Below are 22,476 nucleotides of genomic sequence, written 5' to 3'. Positions count from 1 at the left end.
GAAACAAAGAAAACAATACAAGTAATCAATGAATCCAAGAGCTGGTTATTTGAAAAGACAAACAAGATTGATAAACTGCTAGCCTAGTTAACCAAAAGAAAGAAAGAGCACCTCCAAATCAACGGAGTGTATTTTTTTTAATTAGTAGTAGTGAATCTGAGTGTACATCATTACTAATGCTGGTACTAAACAAAAGCAGTCTGCTATCAGAAACATATCCCTACTGTGCTGCTCTCTTGATGCTATGCAGAAAGCTCAAATACGTAAATTTCAGACTGCTAGCCTAGTTAACCAAAAGAAAGAAAGAGCACCTCCAAATCAACGGAGTGTATTTTTTTTAATTAGTAGTAGTGAATCTGAGTGTACATCATTACTAATGCTGGTACTAAACAAAAGCAGTCTGCTATCAGAAACATATCCCTACTGTGCTGCTCTCTTGATGCTATGCAGAAAGCTCAAATACGTAAATTTCAGGAACAATGTCGAAATCAGATCTATCTCTGTACCTAGAAGGAGGTGGTGATGAAGAGGGTAGGACTTCAACTATGATTTTAGATTGAAATGTCATCTCTGACACCTATTTGATGGTCTTGGGTAAGTTCTATAACTTCTCTTGACCTTAGTTTCTTTATTTGAAAAATAGAGATATGACCAGGCACAGTGAGTGGTACAAGTTTGTAATATCAGCACTTGGGAGGTGGGGGCAGAAAGATCAAGAACTCAAGGTCATGAACAGGCGCATAGCAAGCCTGAGGTATCCTGTGCTACATGAGACCCTGTCTCAAGCAACAATAACAAAAATGTAAGCAGGGATATGGGTGCTTACTTCAAAGCATGAGCCATAGTATCAAGATCCGCTCATGTAATCATCACTAAGGTGACTCAGCTGTCCCTGGGTAATGTGATTATGATGTGTTTGTACACAAACACACATACATAAACAGTGATATCAGAAGCATGGACATATATCTAGAAGTTTCCATGTTAGATTAATGGAAAAGTCTACCCAGTCATAATCATTTAATGAAAGGCGTTTTTTGCTGTGGTTACACCTTAAATGTGCATGCTCAATCACGTTTGAAATACTGTCTTAATACATTCCTCAATTACAGAGATCCTGGGCAAACTTCTGCCAGGAAAGCTTTTCTTCTGAATATTATGTCCAATATGAATTGGTTATTAATCAAACTTTATCATATTGATCTATCTTGAGCCATATCTGCTTGCGACTAATTTTGAGACAGTGTTTCCCTGTATCCCCAGCTGGCCTGGAACTCACTATGTAGACCAGACTGAGATCCCAGGGATCTGCCTGCCTCTTGCCTCCCGAGTGCTAGGATTAAAGGCCTGCGGCACCACACCTGGCAAGGAGAAAAGTTTTAAGAAAGGAATAAAGGAATAAACAACTCTTTCCAGGATCTAGAAAACTTACAGGATACACTTTTAAAAGACAAGCCTTAGATGAGCAACAAGGCAGTTCTCAGGAGCATGTGGTCTACCACAAAACAAAACATTGTTAAATAAAAGTCACACATTAGTAACTGTAAAAAGGCTCAAATGACAGAAAACTAAAGAGAAGGAAGGAGAAGCACAGAGGTCTGAACGTCTCCAGCACTGCTCTTCAGGTTGCTGCACTTCGGGCCTGCGTCTCGTTTACGATCCTATTTATAGATTTTTAAATACCACAGCTACAAGTGTCCAGTTTTGTATCCTTTGTTCTGTACTGCTTAGTATTTTATTGCCTGCATCCTATTTGCCACTTGAATGAGCCTTCGCCTGGCTCCCCGACCTGGTCCATCCTTTATTTCACCAATTAAAGAGGGATCACAATGCTCATTGTAGTTTCATTCTCTAGAATCTACAATTGCTTCACCAAAGTCATGGTATGAATGGCAAGAACCACAGAGACTGGACCTCCTTAGGGTAAAATACCATCTGTGCCTGGAATACAATGCTAATGAAAGAAGTGCCACGATTTCAACAGTGATATGGAGTGGAGGAGAAGAACTCAGTGCAAAGACGCTCAGGTTCCTTTCTACATTGCCCTGTTTGAGGCAGAGGATAAGATAGGCAGACATACTCCAAGTCTAGAAGGACAGGTACTAGCTCCATGGAGTGGTCCCCATCTATAATCCCAGCACTCAGGGAGGCAGAAGGAGTGCCAGAAGTCCAGGCAAGGCTGGCCCAAAGACTGAAACCCTTTCTCGAAAATATGAAAAGAGAAAGGGGGGGGAGAGAGAGAGAGAGAGAGAGAGAGGAGGGAAAAAGGGAGGGGAGGGAAGAAGGGAGGGGAGGGGAGGGGAAGGAGGGGAGAGGAGGGAAGGGAGGAGGAGGAACAGCAGCTTTCACAGTTGGTGTGGGACTTTTAAAGAATTGTTTTAGAGATATGGCTTCTTTTTTCTTGGTTATCAACTATATCCCAAGAATGAGGGCCCTATTCCTGAACTGGTAAGTGTAACAGAGGAAGGCTAACTCCAAGACTGAAACTGCAAGAGGGATGCAGTTGAATAAGGGTAAACCTGGAGTGCAGGTGCCGGGTTGAATAAGGGTAAACCTGGAGTGCAGGTCCTGGGTTGAATAAGGGCAAACCTGGAGTGCAGGTCCCGGGCTGAATAAGGGCAAACCTGGAGTGCAGGTCCCGGGTTGAATAAGGGTAAACCTGGAGTGCAGGTGCCGGGTTGAATACGGGTAAACCTGGAGTGCAGGTGCCGGGTTGAATACGGGTAAACCTGGAGTGCAGGTGCCGGGTTGAATACGGGTAAACCTGGAGTGCAGGTGCCGGGTTGAATACGGGTAAACCTGGAGTGCAGGTGCCGGGTTGAATACGGGTAAACCTGGAGTGCAGGTGCCGGGTTGAATACGGGTAAACCTGGAGTGCAGGTGCCGGGTTGAATACGGGTAAACCTGGAGTGCAGGTGCCGGGTTGAATACGGGTAAACCTGGAGTGCAGGTGCCGGGTTGAATACGGGTAAACCTGGAGTGCAGGTGCCGGGTTGAATACGGGTAAACCTGGAGTGCAGGTGCCGGGTTGAATACGGGTAAACCTGGAGTGCAGGTGCCGGGTTGAATACGGGTAAACCTGGAGTGCAGGTGCCGGGTTGAATACGGGTAAACCTGGAGTGCAGGTGCCGGGTTGAATACGGGTAAACCTGGAGTGCAGGTGCCGGGTTGAATACGGGTAAACCTGGAGTGCAGGTGCCGGGTTGAATACGGGTAAACCTGGAGTGCAGGTGCCGGGTTGAATACGGGTAAACCTGGAGTGCAGGTGCCGGGTTGAATACGGGTAAACCTGGAGTGCAGGTGCCGGGTTGAATACGGGTAAACCTGGAGTGCAGGTGCCGGGTTGAATACGGGTAAACCTGGAGTGCAGGTGCCGGGTTGAATACGGGTAAACCTGGAGTGCAGGTGCCGGGTTGAATACGGGTAAACCTGGAGTGCAGGTGCCGGGTTGAATACGGGTAAACCTGGAGTGCAGGTGCCGGGTTGAATACGGGTAAACCTGGAGTGCAGGTGCCGGGTTGAATACGGGTAAACCTGGAGTGCAGGTGCCGGGTTGAATACGGGTAAACCTGGAGTGCAGGTGCCGGGTTGAATACGGGTAAACCTGGAGTGCAGGTGCCGGGTTGAATACGGGTAAACCTGGAGTGCAGGTGCCGGGTTGAATACGGGTAAACCTGGAGTGCAGGTGCCGGGTTGAATACGGGTAAACCTGGAGTGCAGGTGCCGGGTTGAATACGGGTAAACCTGGAGTGCAGGTGCCGGGTTGAATACGGGTAAACCTGGAGTGCAGGTGCCGGGTTGAATACGGGTAAACCTGGAGTGCAGGTGCCGGGTTGAATACGGGTAAACCTGGAGTGCAGGTGCCGGGTTGAATACGGGTAAACCTGGAGTGCAGGTGCCGGGTTGAATACGGGTAAACCTGGAGTGCAGGTGCCGGGTTGAATACGGGTAAACCTGGAGTGCAGGTGCCGGGTTGAATACGGGTAAACCTGGAGTGCAGGTGCCGGGTTGAATACGGGTAAACCTGGAGTGCAGGTGCCGGGTTGAATACGGGTAAACCTGGAGTGCAGGTGCCGGGTTGAATACGGGTAAACCTGGAGTGCAGGTGCCGGGTTGAATACGGGTAAACCTGGAGTGCAGGTGCCGGGTTGAATAAGGGTAAACCTGGAGTGCAGGTGCCGGGTTGAATACGGGTAAACCTGGAGTGCAGGTGCCGGGTTGAATAAGGGCAAACCTGGAGTGCCAGCTTTCAGTCACCCCCAAGTTATTAGTGTGACAGCACACCACAGCCCCCTAAGCTGGTTCCTCTTCCTTGTCTCTGCACAATTCAGCACTTTCTGGTGTGGCAACAGCACGAACACACACTGAGCGTGTTTCCTCCATCTCCCCTCGCCTGCTTCTCAGATCAATCACACAAAGACCGTACCATCATTTCCCACGTTTCTGAGAGAAGGACTTAGAGACTCAGAGGAAAGTGGCTTCCTGAAATCCCTGGGATAACGGAGGTCTAAACAAGGCCATGTCAGCACCCAGAACCCAGCCTTACAATCACTATCTCAGCAGGAAGCCACACACATCAAGACCACACAGGTCAAGACAGCCTATGTGATGTAAAGGTGAGATTCCATTCAGAATCTAACACCTACTGATGGGTACTGTGGGTACTGTGGGTACTGTGGGTGCTGTGGGTGCTGTGGGTACTGTGGGTACTGTGGGTGCTGTTTCCTCATCTGTAACAACACATCCCAATAACTAGAAAGAAATTATCATCTATTTTAACACAAATGACCAGATAAACACAGTGAGGTTATAAATATTTTCCAAATTATGCCACCTATTGAGCCCAACTAGATTTACTCTGCATCTTTTACACACACACACACACACACACACACACACACACACACGCACAGAGTCTTGTGTGTTAGCCATGCATGTTTCCTCTTCTTTGTCAGATCAAAGTTCTCAGTTCAATCCTTGCCTGCTTTTCAACAATGTGTAGCAAAATTATGATATTAAACATTACTCGAGTGGTCAGACTCAGAGCATCTCTGCTGCCTTATGATTTTAGGTTCAACTTTCAGTACTTGGGCAGCAGAGCACCCATGACCTTACGGAGGCAGAACTGAAGGGCAAAGCCAGGACGAAGCTCCCTTACCTGCTTCAGGGCCTTTTTCGTGTGCTGCTGAAAGGAAGACAGCTTGCTTTGCACGGCTGTGTTCGTGAGGCTTGAATCCCGAGTGGAAGATGCTTCATCCGTTACCTGCTTCCTACAAACTAGAAGCGGAGAGACAATGATATTACTAATTTGAATTCCTTTTTTTACCTCCACTGTAATTAACATGCTTGGAGCTTTTCTCCAGTTGAAAATGGATACGTAAAACAAAGCAAACTAGCACAGTACAAGAAGGCATATCTGGATTTGAAGAGAAGGGGTCACTTGGTAGCTAATGTGGCTGCAGATCCACGTTACTGCTCCAGGCAGCCAAACTTCCGTTCTCACTGCCAATTCTTTGTGTGTCACAGAGCCAGTGTGTGGCATAAAAACAGCAGCGAACCTGCCTTACGAGCTGGGAATCAGCGGACACGCCCCATATCTGTGTACGCAGGTCCCACAATGACACATCAGTGAATAAACTTGCTTGAAACTGACCTAGGTTCACGGACTAAACTTACGACTCTTCTACCTAATAGCCGGCCCTTGAGAACCCATGACTTCTGGGGCCATGTTCAATGAGATATGCTACACAGAGAAGGAAAAAAGAAATCTGAGGTGTTTTCAGTCACCTAAAGACAATTATTTTCAAGAAATGTTGCTCTCTGCAGATAGCAAGGTATTCTGCCAATTTTTGTGAGAACTGTGCTTTCCTTTGGCCTATCTCACACAAGACAGCTTCTCTACAGACACTGTACTGAGGAGAACTACTGTCTCTCCATCAAGCACGATCAAGAAGAATAGAGATGTCTGCTGCTCCACGAGACACATTTGGAATTAGAGCTCTGCCTTCAGCCGGAAGACCAGGGTAACACTAGGGACCCTGGCTGGAGTACAGAGGAAAACCCTTCTTTCCAGATAGTACAGGAGGGGGAGCCATCTGTAGAATCAAAGTGGGGAAGTGGTATAGTGAGGGCAGAACAGAGACACATGTCAAAGGCAGGAGGAAGAGGATGTCAGACGGAAGACAATAACTCGAGAACATATCGTCAAAACTCCAAACATGACTTCTTAAGGCCATGGGGTAAAAGATAAATCAAGACAACTTTCCAAGGGATGAGAACTTGGGGGAGGGGATTCTGAACAGAGTTGTTAAGTAAATGGTGGGATAAAAATGGTTACAGTTATCAATACCCAGCTCTTCCCCCACCCTGGCCCAACATAATGACTATAATCGAAAATGGAGGCACATACATGGACAGAGCACTGAAAGCATGTACGCTGATGAAGGACTTAGCATGCCTAGTCTAGGAACAAACACATGGATCATGTGAGAATTTTGGTGAAAGCAACGTTAAGTTTTGTTTTAATACAGAAAGTAATCAGAAAGCCAAATGAACACACTTACAAAAAAATTCTAATTATTATTATGTTTTAGAGACTTTACACATGGGATCTTAGTCCTTGTAGTTTGCTGCAAGACAGAAAAAGAGTTATCTCCATGTAGGACAGAGAGAAAACTAGAGCTCACAAAGGCTAGGTAAATCATCCAGGCCCACACTGACAATGACAAAGCACATCTAGGATCCAGGCTAGCCTAGCACATCTAGGAGCCAGGCTAGCCCAGCGCATCTAGGAGCCAGGCTAGCCCAGGTCTGGAGCTCACTATTTTTCAACCAAATGGATTTGGCCTCAAACACGAAGACCTGATGCATAAAATTCCTTGATTTAAGAAATATAATTTACTTGCATGATGTTGGAGATATAGAAAGTGAGTAGGGTTGAGAAGAACAAGCTATTTAGTCCCAGATATGAAACATTAAGAACTGCATGTGCTGGAGAGATGGTTAAGAGCTGACTGTTCTTGCAGAGGACACACATTAGTTTCCCAGCACCCACATGCAGTTAATAACCGCCTGTTCCAGGGGATCTGACACCCTCTTATGACTTCCGTGGGATTGTGCACACATGGTACACTTAAATACATGCACACAAAACATTCATATACATAAAATAAAAATAAATAAATAAAAAGAACTGTATGTGACAGAACCAGGAAGTGCTATAGTTAAAGTAATTCAGATACAGAGGGCCAGAGAGATATCTCAGATGTTAAGAGTGATTGCTGTTCTTCCAGAGGACTGGAATTTGGTTCCTAGCATAAATGTCAGGTGCCTCACAACCATCTGTAACTCCAGCTCCAGGAGATCCAAACGCCCTCTGCTGGCCTCCACAGGTACTCCGCATGCACATGCACATACACACAGATACACACACATATATACAAATAAAAAGAAAATAAAATCTTTAAAACAAGATTTGGACGTAGAGACAGAAATCTTTGAATTAAAGATCAAGTTTCTTTTTTCTACTTTTTACAGCATGACAGTTTTCACTGAGACAGTCTAAATGTTCTAGTTAAGATGCTTTTGTAACACTGTGTGAGTAAGCTGTGGTTGCTAGGCTTCTTTCCTTGAAATGATCGCTGGAATCCTTTCAACACTTCACCAAAGCTAACTTACCAAGAAATACCCATCAGATTACACTGTATAGATACATCAATTTTGTATCCTGATTACACAGGCTTTCTTAATCTTCTGAAGTCCCTATGATGTGTGACCAATCAGGGAGGGGCAGGAAGGTGGCAGATAGGATATATCATGAGGCCTAAGCCCAGCCAAAAGTAAAGTGGGCATTAGTAAATACTTTACAACTTTCACATACTCAGAAAACTGAAAAGTTACTGACCAATCTGATTGCTGAAAAGGAGAAACAAATGCAGTCTATGGACAACAGGGAATTCAGGAAAATAGACTGCTTGTGCATACCAGACATCTAAATTCAAATTTACTACCAAGTTGCTTAGGAAATACTTTTAATCAAAGTGTCCTTGAAAACACTTTTTAATATTTATTTTTTATTTGTATGAGTATGTATGTGCTACAGTGTGTGTGTGTGTGTGTGTGTGTGTGGTTAGAAGACAGCTTGCGGGAGCCCTTCTTTCCTTTGACCACGAGGTTCAAAGATCTCACTCAGGGCCTTAAGCTCAGTGGTAGGCAGTTTTACTGGCTGAGCCATCTCACCATCCCTGAATCATAAATCTTTCACAAGTAAACTGTAATACAGCACAATAAAGAGATACCAAGTGCTGACTGAATGCCCCTAAGTAAAGCTTTATGTCCTCGCATCATCTAACCATTGCAAGAAGCAAAACGCTCTGTCTGTCCTTGAAGACAAGAGCTTTGGGGGGTCACATTTACTCTATTTCCCTCTGACCTACGAAACCATCTGACATCATCAGAAAACCAATTTTAGTCTTAACATACATCCCTTACATGTGTTATGGTACTGTGTTCACAGTGATTTACGTATATTTACAAGAATCCATTCAATTTAGAACCCAGATCTTGAGAGGGAAGGTCCACAGAGTTTACGACATTTTGTGGAGGACGATAAGGTTCATCCTCAAACTGGACTTTCCCTGTTCACACTTTTCGTTCCATGTTCTAACCCTTCCTTCCAGATGCAATAAACACCACCAACAACCCTGTAGTTCAGCCTCTGGCCCCTCACATCTCCTCTTGATCCTGACATAGTTCTCTGGGCCAAAACAGTTTTGTCTAATTATTTGCTGCTAATAAACTTATTGTGGAGCATTAAGGAAAAAAGGAACAGCATTTGAAGGTACAATTTACAAGTGATTTTTCCTTGGAGTTCAATTAAATGTACATAATGATCCACGGGCTCCAAGCAGTGGCCATAACATACACACGTTATTTTAAAGAACTGACAAATCTGGATGGAAACTAAGTTGAACATCTAAGTTGCTTTATTCATTCTTTTGCCAAACATATGATGTAATTGTAGTAGAATCAAAAACTACTCACTCAGTACATTAAATGGATTATGCAGGTTCATGCAGATTCTCAGACAAAATACCAGGTTTTTACCTTTTCTACTTATTTTTACAGCTGTCATGAGAGAAGGTAGGATAAATAAATATTTATGGGCCTAGATGTTCATCTCAAAGGATGAACCTGGAATGAGAGAAATACAAGCCAGAGATAAATTAATGTTAAAGGAGGGATCAGAGAAAATCCCCTGTAAGTAAAATTATAACAGGAGTCAGGAAACCCAAGAACTGGGACAGAGGTTTCATCCAATAAATACCAAACCTTTACATGCAGCTTAGAGCTTAGAAACTGATAGCTTTTTGGCATTTAGGGCAAATGGGAGCCGTGGTTTCTTTCTTTTCTTCTCTTTCCCTCCTTCCTCCCTCCCTCCTCCCTCCCTCCTTTCCCCTGTAAGTAAAATTATAACAGGAGTCAGGAAACCCAAGAACTGGGACAGAGGTTTCATCCAATAAATACCAAACCTTTACATGCAGCTTAGAGCTTAGAAACTGATAGCTTTTTGGCATTTAGGGCAAATGGGAGCCGTGGTTTCTTTCTTTTCTTCTCTTTCCCTCCTTCCTCCCTCCCTCCTCCCTCCCTCCTTCCTCCTTCCTTCCTTCTTCCCTCCCTCCCTCCTCCCTCCTTCCTTCCTTCCCCCTCCTTTGCTTCTCTTCCAGAACCTTCCCTGGACTCTGGAAGTCTCGAGTCCCATGAAAACTGTTCCCTTGGTACTTCAGTAGAGCAGATGTTTTCACAGCAGAAGCACAGGAGAGAACTTGTCTAGAAACAGAAATGAGGCAGGGCAAAAATAAGAGGAGAAAAACGGGAAGAGGCTGCTATTTTTAAGTAGAACATTCTTTTCTCTTCAGACTTTTCCTGTTGAGTTGGGAGGAGGCAGATACACACTGATCATCCCTGGCAGCCAAGTGGCAGTGGGTAGGAATCTATTTTGGACCAGAGCTGAAAACAAAGTTTTGAGAAATAAGCTGTAATTGGCAGACTGCTTGTTTGACTTTTGCATGCCATTGTCCCCTCCCTCCCTCCCTCCCTCCCTTCCTTCCTTCTCTTAACTTTCTACTGATATGATCACAGACTAGTGTCAGGTCTTTACATGTCAAAACCCCACACACCAGCCTGCTCTTCTCATAGATGGACAGATCGAAAAAGAAGAAACAAAAATGAGAACATGAGTGTTCCCTGCAATACTGTTCTTAAAAGATACAAACACATTACTGTGCTCTCCATCTTGCTTGCCTCCCCAAATTAGACAAACTGATAGTATAGACCAGGCTTCCTCTCATCCGTTATTGTCCAGTCAAGTTAAGAAATCCTTCCCTATTTGGAAGGGCTTAAAGCAAAGGCAGGTGGGATGTTACAAGCAGCCATGAGGTAGCCTTAGGCCAGGGATACAGGTTGCAGCAAAGTATGTATTTTGGTCTCTTTTTCTTGGTGTTTTGAAGCTGTCCTCTGTCCTTCTGTTCATTTATCATTCAGACTGAACATGCTATTGTACCAAGAAATATCATACAGAGTGCCCTGAGAAGTGGACGGCACTGAGAAGAGTCTCTAATCTATCTCTTAATTTGCTAACAGACATCCAAGAGAGTCCCTGCAAATCCAACTTTGATCTAGGGAAGAATCAGGAGGCAGACAGGGTCCGCATGTGTTTCTAGTATCACATTCTGCTGGTCTTCTCAGCCCCCACCACCTCTGATCCAGCCAAGGGAACAGTGGTGCTTCCGAAACATCTACCACTGTGCTTGGTGCCCTTGCTCTGCCAGTTCCCTTCCCTTGTAGTCTCCCTCATCAGTTTGCCTTGCAAATGTGTCTTAAAAGAGCAAACTCACCCTGCGTGGTTGGTGCACGCCTTTAATCCTCGCACTCGGGGAGGCAGGAGGATCTCAGTGAGTTCAAGGCCAGCCTGGTCTACATAGTGAGTTCCAGGACAGCTGGGGCTACAGGGAGACCCTGTCTCAAAAAGACCAAAAAAAAAGAGCAAACTTACACAGCTCTCCCAAATGTCTCCCATACTCTCTAAGGTAGACTTGCCCCTTCCCATCCCATGGGTCCCTAGACTGTAGCAGATACATTCGTGTCTGTGTCTGTCCCTCAGTGCTGGCCTGTGTGTGTGTGTGTGTGTGTGTGTGCGTGTGTGTGTGTGCGTGCGTGCGTGTGTGTGTGTGTCTGCCTCAGCTGCCATGGGCTCAGCAGCTCCAGGACTTACTACTATGCAAAGATAAGCTATTCGTTAAATTTCGTTAAATTTAATTTTTGAACTTGATTTTCATTAAATTTATTTTGAAAATCTATTGTTTGCATTGAAGTTTTAATTAGTGCTTTTAGCAAGAATTGAAGGAAGGAGAAGAAAGCAAAGCTGGTTTTTATTATGAGAAGACATATATAAAAGCTCTTAAAATTCTGGGACTAGAGATGACTCCACAGGTAAAGAGTGCTCGTGCTCCTGCAGAAGACCTGAGTTCATCTCCCAGAATCCACATCCAGCAGCTCACAGCCACCTATAACCCTAGGGCTCGCAACTCCTATGACTAGGCTTCTGGGGGATCTGATGCTTTTGGCTTCTGCCAGTACTCATGTGCATACACCCACAAACACACACACACACACACACACATAATGAAAAGCAAAGTAATTTTTTTTTCTAAAGTTCTAAAACCTGGGGAGAAAGTCTTTTGAAAAATTTTACAATATATATCGTAAAGTTAATCAGGAAAAAAAATGAAAGCAAAACCAGAGGGCTGTTTGTGCAAATGGAAGTAGTATAACTTGCCGCTAAGCAAAGATTATTTCCTGTGTATCCTTACTCATTGTCCCATTTTAAGAAGAAACGGTTTTATGGTTTTGCATAAGGAAATATACTTTTAAATTCAAAATTAAAAGTCATTAAGCTACATAAAATGACAGGAGCAGTATGGGCACAAAACCATGGCACACGCCAGGGTCTGGACAGTATTCGGTCTCTGCAGGACACGTGTTTGCACTCTTAATGACTGTGTGTCACACTGAGCCACCAGGAAGTGGCAGGGTCTCTGAGGATCAGTTCACACATCACATGCAGGCGAGGAGAGCTGCTTCCAGTTTCATCTCCATCAGATTTCCTCCTACTGCTCCTTTCAGTTTCTTAAACAACTAAACTAGATGCTCCCAAATCCCAACAGCTTCCTACTGAAATGTCACCAAGATGTTCCCTAAGCTTAATAACTGTTTAATTCATGAATGATACATTATATCAGAAAATTAGGGCTAACACTAAGGTAACCCCTTAGATCTCAGTAATATTATCAAAGAGGGTTGGATCTAGAAGTTTATTTACAAATCACTTGCTCAATCATAACTTTTGTTCATGTCAAGTACCATGTGAGATCAGAAGGAGAAACAGTGTAAGAATCCAAGTGAGTTTCAGATGGACATCATCATCCCAGACCCCTGCCTTTTCCTCCCCTCCTCTTAGTCTCCTTTGTTCTCCAAGACAGTTTTGTTTCTACTTCACGGTATATGTACAGGCATGATTTTGTCTATATGATAAGATCCGCAAATGAGAGAAAATACCTGAGGTTTGTCTGAGTTTGATTTCATTTGCTTAAAAGGATAACCTCGAAGGGCATGGTGGCACACGCCTTTAATCCCAGCACTCGGGAGGCAGAGGCAGGTGGAGCTCTGTGAGTTCAAGGCCAGCCTGGTCTACATAGTGAGTTCCAGGACAGCTGGGGCTACAGGGAGACCCTGTCTCAAAAAGACCGAAAAAAAAAAAAAAACAGCATAACCTCAAGTCATATGTATAGACAGTTCTCAAAAGAAGTATTTGAAAAAAAAAAATACCCAAGATTCTACTGTGAAACCATGACTTTTTAATTTTTAAAATTTTTTTTTCCTCTTTTTGAGACAGGCTCTCCCTGTATCTCCAGCTGGCCTGGAACTCACTATGTAGACCAGGCTGGCCTTGAACTCAGAGATCTGCCTGCTGGGATCAAAGGCATGCTCCACCACACCCAGCCTTATTTTTATGTTCTTAAATCAGCGAATTATATTAGATATCATTTTTACATTTTTGAACCAAATATGCCTTTGTAGTTCTCCATCCCCCCACCTCCCCTGCTGAGCCTGGCTCCCTGAGAGGAGCCCCCTACAGACTGCTTTTTACTTTCATATCCCATGTGTCCTTTTCCTATCCCACCTTCCTCCTCACCTGATATTACACTCTCTCGGTATCACTTCTAGATTTTTAGACTTTACCACAACTACATCTGTTTATACGCGCGCGCGCACACACACACACACACACACACACACACACACACACGCACACATTGAAAAACATTTGGTTTTTTAAAACACTTCACTTTCAAGAACAATGATGCAGAATCAGTAATTCTGAAGAAAATCATAACTCTGAAGAAAACAACTATACTTGGCCTTCAAAGATCAATAAGCCAGTGATTTTGAAGCATTCTCACATGGCATGGAGTCCAACAGTCTTAGTTTAGAGAGCAGTGTGTTTTGTGGAAGGAACTTACATTTGAAATTATACACAATGAATGTTGTAAATAGATGCGGCAGCAAAGTACGTGCCAAAAAGTATAAAACCTGATCTAAAAAAGAACAGGAAACCCATCTGACCCCAATTAAAATTTTCCTGGACTCTAGTTCTTTCAGAGAAAGGTAATTTCTTAATCCTCTCTGGAGTCCGCCTGTGGAGAGATGTCCTTGCCACACTCTTCCTGTGCCAAGGTAGGTACAGTCAATCAGGCTTGAACAAGTTTTCCTTTTGCAAGAAAAGAAAACACTGGAAGGATATGACATGCCAAGAAAAACTAGCAACAAAGGAATACTAGTCATAAAATAATGAAAATAGCCATTTTCCCAAAAAACTTTTAAAAGAGCGTCTCAACGTTTTAATTATTGAGGCTTTCAATATTATTTCACACAATGGTGGCTATGAATAAATTATAGCTAGGAGAACTGGAAATTTTACCATATTCTCATAGTCTGCTTTATTGGCCCTGTGAAGATCTCTGATTTCAGGAAAAAAAGACACAAACTAAAGTGAGTGGTGAATAAGGTTAATAATACTATGATATTGCTCTAGTTTGCTTTTCTATTGCTGTGATAAAAATTACACTCATGAACTTGCAGCAAAGCTGACAGCGTGCACAAGACCCATGCTGACTCAATCAGACAAAAACGCAGAACAGAATGTGGGAAATGAGAAGCAGGCCCCAATTCGAGCCAAAGAACTATTGGCAAATGATTACTGTGGGGTAAGGAAGAGTAGATCTTTAAAGGAATGACTCTAGATAGACTGACTAGATTCCAGTGGATGAACTTGCACCAAGGGGTATCTGGGTACAAATGTTTGACTGAATAGGACTTACTATATATGACAGAGTGCCTGAAATCTGGTGGTGGGCTACGGTGGGTTGGAATGGGGCAGGGGGTCTACATTTGATTAAATTATATGAAATGCACAAGAAAACAATAAAAACTGAGGAAAAATAAAAATAAAATTATACTTGTTTGGAAAAAGAAATTATGACTAAAAGCAACTTGTGGCGGAAAGGGTTTGTTTTGTCTTACACTTGCAGGTCATAGTCCATCCTGAGCGGAGTCAGGGCAGGAACTCAAGGCAGGAACCCAGAAGAGCAGAGACCATGGAGGAATGCCTCTTACTGCTTACTGCCATGCTCCCTCCTGACTTGCTTAGCTGGCTTTGTTATGCAGACCACCTGCTACCCACAGTGGGCTGGCTCTCCTACATTAATTTGCAATCAAGAAATCACACACGGGGTTGCAGTTATGCTTGCTGCCCTTCCAGGGGACCAAAGTTCTGTCCCAGCACCTGTGTCCCACAGCACACAACTGCGCAATCAAGAAATTACACACACACACACACACACACACACACACACACACACACACACACACACACACACACACACACACACACACACACAGAGACCAACTGATGGAAACAATTCTCCAATTGAGGTTCCTCTTCTCAGGTATGTCAAGTTGACAATAAAAATTTACCATGATATGTGTGTGTGTATATGTGTGTGTACAAGTTATGGTAATGACACTCTCCTTAATGATCTCTGTGGTTAATATCAGTCTACAAAGGTGGCACCTCTCATAGAACTGGCTCTACCACAACTTAGCTACAGTGTCCAGGAATGGTTCACAAACACTTCACTTGCTCAACACTTAAGCTGCGAGGGTAACTAAGAAGAACACTGAACACACAGAAGAATCAGCTACAGGAACCTCCCCTTACAAGCACTCATTTGTCAGCCATGCCAATTTAATTCTATGGATCTCTGGGTATCCCTTTAAACACAGACTAGACAAAGAGAAAAGCATCCAATGAAAATGGTGTATTTAACAAGAAGAGCACACCTTAGAGGTACCAGCCTTCTAGATGCCTAACCCCTTCCTACCTTAGAGCCTGAAAAGATTTCTTTCTCAGAATGACAGAAAGTTATGAAGCCAGATTCTGCTTATATAGGGTAAAAGTATCACAGGCTACTTCTTCTGTGTGTGCCCATACATGGTAGTGTGTAATGCACATGTGTGTGCATACCTGTGGAAGGCAGAGGTCAACCTCAAGTGTCTTTCCTCAGGGACTGTCCACCTACATTTTTTGTGAGACAAGGTTTCTCCTTAGGACCTAAGGCTCACTGATTAGGTTGGGCTGGCTGACCTGTAAGGCATAGGGATCTGCCTGGCTCTACCTCCTCAGTGCTAGGATGACAAGCATGAGCTTTTTATGTGGCTGCTGGGAATCGAACTACGGGCTTCATGTTTATGCGGCAAGGACTTTACCAACTGAGCTATCTCCCCCACTCCTAGATTTTCTCTTTTATACCGGTATAATGCCGTGATCTTCCAGGCTAGTCAGTTTCCTGGGATTGCTGCACAGAAATAAAGTAACCAACCCAGAAAATGAAAAATAGAAGATAAGAGTGCAGGTCAAAGGTATGTGCTTCACTCAGGGTCATTATTACTAATTACACTGTAGGTCAACATATAACATATCAGGTAAGGTATTCAGGAGAGTGAGAAAATAGAAGAAATCACTTCAAAGACAGAAAAAATGGATTATCTGACATCAATGAAAATACAGTTTTTATACTACATGTCTGCTTTGTTCCTATGTACACATCTTAGACTACATAAATCAAACAGACCACTGGCCAGTTAAGATGTCTAATTGGGGGAATACCTTTAATTTTATTTTTATTTGAGAGGGAGCTTGTTTTTCTTATGAGATCACACTCTTTCCCATCTTTATCTATATTGCAAAATATTTCTCTTGTAACACAAGAAATCCAGGAAATCGCATGTAAATGGAGCACTTTATCGGCACTTAAAGAGCAAACTCTCTTTTCCTCCATGGCTCTGGACTGTTAAAACTGACTAAAACCCATTTGTACAAGAACAAAGTTCACAGTTCAAGGGGGACACGTAAGAAAAAAGGCCCCTGATGGATAAAAGAAATGGAAAGCCGTATCTGAGTAATGCTTCACAGAGTGGGGGTACGTCATTCAGAGAAGACGGTGGGCGTGGTAACTAGATGGTAACCGGCTGTTCACTATCATAGGGCAGGAGAACAGAGAAACTTGGTTTAATTAAAAGCACAAAAGATTCAACATAAGGAAAGGCTTCCTGGCTATAAAGCTTATCAGAAACACAGAGGGATAGATATAAGAAGACAGAAAGATTTCTACTCCTCTGGACATGTTATTAGAAATAAAAGTCTAGCTGAATTGACTGGTTGTAAGAAAACAAGAAGAGAATGATCTTTTGAAACCTCTTGAATTTCTCATGAACTGTGAAATCTGTGGCAGGGATGAAAGCCGGAGTGGGAAGCAGTGGACAGAGGAAGTTTCACATCCTGCCAGTGGTCACTTCTCTGCAGAGCATTCTCTTTCCTCTGTATTTTTTTTCCATATGTAGTTAAAACAACACAATCTTCACATACTTAAGTTTCTCTAGCCCACCAGGGTGGAGCAGGTGTCTCCACTAGCTGATGAAACTAACTAAAATTCAGAAACGTTGGATAAGGGAAATTTTGTTTAACCCATGAAAATCAGGCGGTCTGGAACAGACACTGAAGGAAGTTCCTTCCCATGTCTATGAAGTTTTTAGGAAGATAAATCAAGTGGACAGTGACCACACTGCCCCCTCTTCTCTGACACCTGTTAACAGCATCCTGCCTGCCCCAAAACATAGGGATGTGGCCACATAGCATCCGGCAAAATATCACACTGGGGCATGACAGGTAAACTGCAAAACAAGACCCTAAGACATGGCCACCAAATTCAGGGGAGGGGCGGGGTGTGGGCGGGTGTGATGGTCAATCTTCACTGTCAAGTTGACTGAATTTGTAATTACTTGGGAGACACACTCCTGAGACGCATCTGCAAGGGTATTTCTAGGGAGCATTAACTAAGTGGGGAGACCCATCCTGAATGTGGGCTGGAACATCCATGAGATGAGGTCCTGAACTAAATAAAAATGACAGGAAGAGAAAGCAGAGAGCCAAGCACCAGCATTCCTCTCTCTGCTTCTCATGCAGAAGCAACAAGACCAGCTGCCTCAGGCCCTGCCTCTCCTGCCAGGATGGACTCCGCCCTCACACTGGGCAGGCCATGAACCCTTCCTTTCTTAGATGCTTTTGATGAGTGTTTTGCCACAGCAATGAGAGAAGTAACTAGGCCAATGGACAGATCTAAAGTTACCCAAATCTTTTCCTTTGCAACTCCATTCACTACCCTTCTTCCCCACCCCTCCCAATGTGAAGACACTACATAATGAGCTCTCATTCAGTTGCTCCCTGGGCGAGGCTGAGCCCCTATTAGGCAGGCCAGGCTTTCTCCAGGAATCTCCGGGTCTGCCCGTAATTGATGTCTCAGCTGAGATCTTATCTACACACTTGGGCCACCTTAGAGCACTTTTCACTTTTGATGAGAAAGACCCCTCAAACTGTGACCCCTGAGCCAACGAAAACAAAGAGTGGGCGGAATAATGTCTCATTAAGTTAATACAACTCTGCCAAGAATCACACAGTCAGAAACCCACTTATAAAACCGGCCATAAAGAGTAATGAAAAAGGGCCGTATAAAGTTCCCGAAACGTTGAAACCATGCCTTATACTGGGATCCAAGGCCTAAAACAGGACATACATTCCTGTGTATTCTCTCTCTCTCTCTCTCTCTGGAAACATTAAAAATACTAATTCCCATGTTTGAGAGCTGCTTCCTCCCCAAAAGCCATTAGGTTAATAGCGTGCAGCACATTTTTCTTTATCTCTGTGGATGAAAATTGTACATTCTCCCATTTCTTCCTTAAAAAATGGTTACTATTGATCTTAAACATGAAATATATTACAGCTACAAAACAGAGACTTTTTCCACAGCAATAAAAATTTTTGAGCAGAAGATGAAAGGAATACAGACCGTCTACTGACGGTACCATTTAATCTAAACTAATATATGGATTCTGCAACCCAGCAATGCACTGTAAGCCAATTTAGCACTGAGGAAACCCACAATATACCTGTGTATTATGCTTGGAAAACAACTCAGACACAAACACACTCATAAATCTCTGCCTAAGATAGACCATAAAATTCATAATATTTTCTTTGTGTGACACAGATCTATACTTATATGGGCATAACTTGTCATGGCTTGTCAACACAGATATATCAAGTGATTCACCTAAGTCACTCTTGGGTCTTTAGAGCTCAGCTTATAAAATCTTGTCTGTTTGCCTTCTCAAGTCTGTATGTCCAATACTTATTAACCCGAGAGACTGTTCAGAAGTCAAAGAACACGCACATGGGCACAGCTCTTTGTCCCATAAATCCTACAATCGATAATACACGACTTTTCCCACACTGCAGAATTTTTCAACAAAACTTTAATCAAAATATCTTGGCAAAGCAGCTGTCATTTTTGCGTTAATCTAAGAAGAGGATGAAGTGCTCTGTGTGACTGGAGTCCTGTGCAGGACTGGGGTGATCCTACCGAAGAGCCTGCTAGCAACTGGAATCCAGGAGCTATGATCTGTCTTCCTTGGTATAGTTTTTCTCTTTAAGATTTATTTTCATTTTTTAGTTTTATGCTGTGGATATGTTCACATAATTGTAAGCCAGAAGAGGGTGTTGGAGTCACAGGAGCTGGAGTTAACAGGTAGTTGGTTGTGAGCTCCCCAGGCTGGGAGTGGAGAACCCAACACAATGCTCTGCAAGAGCAGGATGCAGTCTTAACCACCGGGCCGTCATTCCACCCCAACTTGGTGTCAGTTTCTTCTGTGTCTCTACTTGCCTCTCTAATGGTACAACAAATGCCAATTAATCTTTGTTAATTTGAAATAACTGTCATAGCAGGTTGTTTCTTTCAGTCACACTAAGGATATCTTACCAATTAATGACTATTATTCACCTTAATACCTCCCAGTCTCTGCCCTACAGAAGAAACAAGAGAGGGGCGGGGACCACAGGTAGAGGGACAGGTGGAGCCACCCCACCTCCTGCTTTTCTTCCTGTCTCCCTTCCATGTCCACATATTTGGAAAATTTTCATTTCCTCCTCCGTCTGATCAGATTTTCAAAATATATTTTGACAGTTGTGAGAAGTATAGAAACTGTGCCCACTGGAAATTCTGATTGAAATAGACCTTGCAGAGTAAGCAAGGGAATCACCCAGAGCTGTCAGCTTCCTGGAACTTCGAGCTGGTCTGTTAGCAATCATGCAGTGCTCTACTCCTTTATTTGGATAAACCAGGGGCTTCCCTTTGTGAGCGCCTCAAATGAACGATCGGAATGCACTAGAAAGGCACCTTATCTCCACCTCTGGTTGATAACTGTTCCCTGTCTCCCCAGAGTATCAGATTAGCTAGGAAACTGGCTTCTGGTGTCACACACATGGACACACCTGCGCTTGACAGTTGAATAAGACGTAAAAGTTCACTAAAATTATTCCCTCACTTGTAATTAAAGAACATAATCTATAAATATTGTCCACATCATAGCAGTGTTGTAAAGATGAAAGTAAATGCATATGAACAGTTTACAAAGGTTGGACATCATTAGCACTCAATAGATTCTCACTATCAAGTTTGAAAATATATCTTGAGGCTAGAATAATGTGCTCCACGCAGTACATGGTACTTTAGTGGATAGGAAATATGCTGGTCCTACAAGAAGCAATTGTGGTTTGCAGTGAGATACAAAGGTGGGCAAGCCAAAGAATGCTCAAGGAAATAAGCTATTTACTGTTTACTATTTACTATTTACTGTTTACTATTTACTATTCACTATAATTTACTATTCTTTCAGTGACTTCCCAAAGCAATTTCCTAATGCAACTTCAAAGGAGAGGCCAGGAAATCGAATTTAGGTCACATTAGCTAGATATGTGTGGGTCTGAGTTATTGTGTGACGTGCCCACTCACATGTCAAATAAAGGGGTGATCTTATCCCTGCTTCGACTTCATTACTGGCCAAGTGCTACTACCCTAACCCTGTACCTGCCCAACTGCTGAAACCCCCATTTTCCTGGAATTCGGCAGTTGTCATTAGCAAAATGTTCCCCCATCTCAACATTTTCTCTGAACCATTACTGCACTTCCTGCTCTACAAATTCTGGCTTTCTTCCATGTACACTGCTACCCCAGAACACTGCCAAGAGGAATTCTTGGTCGTTTCTACATGTCTTGTACTACTGGGCCTGAAAACTCAGTGGTGACCTACACACTCCTGGCTGTCCCTCTGATCATTCTCCCTCCCTGCTCCTTAGGTACCCCCAGCATTGTGTCTAGTACCAACAAACTGTATTCTTTTGGGTGACTCTTCCTGGAAACCTGTAAAGAATCATCTCTTCATGGATCTGTCCAAGTCAGCATGATGAAGCAATGAATTTACTGGGGTGACCTATAAGAACACAGACAACTGAAAGACAGAGTAATCATCTCAAAGTTGGTGGTTTACCTCTCACAGTGTGGTTACCAGACTCTCAGGGAAGGAAGAGCCTTCCTGAGCTTCCCAAGCTTCCTCCCTGCTCTGTGAATAGAGCCCGACATGGTGTTTCCCACAGGGCACCATAGCTTCTCTGCTTCAAGACCAAAGAGAAACTGAAGCAAGAAGAGGCCTCAGTTGGCCCCTCCATGTTGTGTGCTCACCCTCCTTCCCTCCTCTGAAACTCCCTGACTTTTCCCACTTACTCCTTTTGAGCCTGTCTACGCCTCCCGCAAAGACCAGCCTCTTCATCTGAGTTGATCCCATTCTCTTGTCTTATTGCGAGGTAGCAGTATAGAACTCGTCCCATAGCCCATTTCTCCTCCCCTGGAATTATCCTCCAGTAAACAATGATTCTAATATTTTTCCATTAAAATGAAATATTCTGTGGATTCTACTTCTCTTTCCAGCCATTTTTCCATTTCCTTTTCACCTCAAAAATCCATGAATGAGGGGCTCAGCAGGTAAGAGCACTGACTGCTCTTGCAGAGGACCCGGATTCGCTTCCCAGCACCCACATGGTGGCTACGAACCGTCCTTAACTCCAGTTCCAGGGGAATCCGAAGTCCTCTTCTGACCTCCGGGGCATTGCATGACACAGGTGTACTCACATACATGCAGTCAGTACACTCATACACATAAAATAAAACTAATAAATAAAAAACAATCCCTGAATGAAGTGTCTGTGAGTCTGGTCTCTTGCTTGCTCCCTCCTCATGAAGCCACCCCATTAAGGCTATAATCTTTCCATTCCATGAAAGTTGCCTTTGTCTCGCTCAAGGTCATCAATACTCTCACAAAGATGGATCCAGATATGTTTTGCTCCTTCTTCCCTTTCCCCTTTGCCACCCTCTCTCCCGCTCCCCATCAATCCCTCCCCCTCTCTCTCTTATCCCAACCCCCACTGATGTCAGGAGTTAAGCAGGGTTGAGCCTGGTTATTACTTGAATAGGAAGAAGGATTGACATGTTTGAATCACTGCCTTCCAAGAAATACGTTCCTCACTTTGCTTCCCGCACAGAAAACATGTTTCATGTCCCTTTACTAATCCTCAGTCTAATCATTTCCTAGAATCTCTCCAGTCTCTTCAAAGTCAAGTGTCCTTGAGCTCAGCCTTGTGCCTCTTTTCTTCGCAATTTACCTTCAGTTCCTTGGTGACCTCAACCAATGTCATGTCTATAAAGATGCCAATACACTGAAAACGTTCAAGTGTCTATCCCCAGCCAGATCTTTCCCCTGAATTTCAGTTGTCACTTAACATGTCCTCCCAGAAAATGAAACACAATCTCATGTTCTGTGTCCAAACCTGAATGCTTGCTCAACAAACCTGCCCTAAACCACTTTTCTTTCGGAAATACTACCTTCCAAGTTGTGATGGTCAATGCTGGCTGT

The 22,476-nt window shown here is 43.6% G+C and overlaps 1 protein-coding gene across 1 annotated transcript in view; it reads right to left on the bottom strand.

Moving 5' to 3' along the window:
- The window catches only part of Asxl3 (ASXL transcriptional regulator 3), a 166,939-nt gene that overhangs the window by 103,860 nt on the left and 40,603 nt on the right, over positions 1-22,476 (bottom strand). Inside the window, 1 exon segment of the mRNA XM_008828849.1 lies at positions 5,159-5,277. Within this exon segment, the coding sequence (XP_008827071.1) occupies positions 5,159-5,277 (119 nt within the window).

This window comes from Nannospalax galili, unplaced genomic scaffold (genome assembly GCF_000622305.1).
Source record: "Nannospalax galili isolate Female #2095 unplaced genomic scaffold, S.galili_v1.0 scaffold252, whole genome shotgun sequence".
Classification (NCBI taxonomy): Eukaryota; Metazoa; Chordata; class Mammalia; order Rodentia; family Spalacidae; genus Nannospalax; species Nannospalax galili.
The sequence above is the reverse complement of the archived record's forward strand: the minus strand, read 5'-3'. Positions and strand labels throughout refer to the sequence as shown.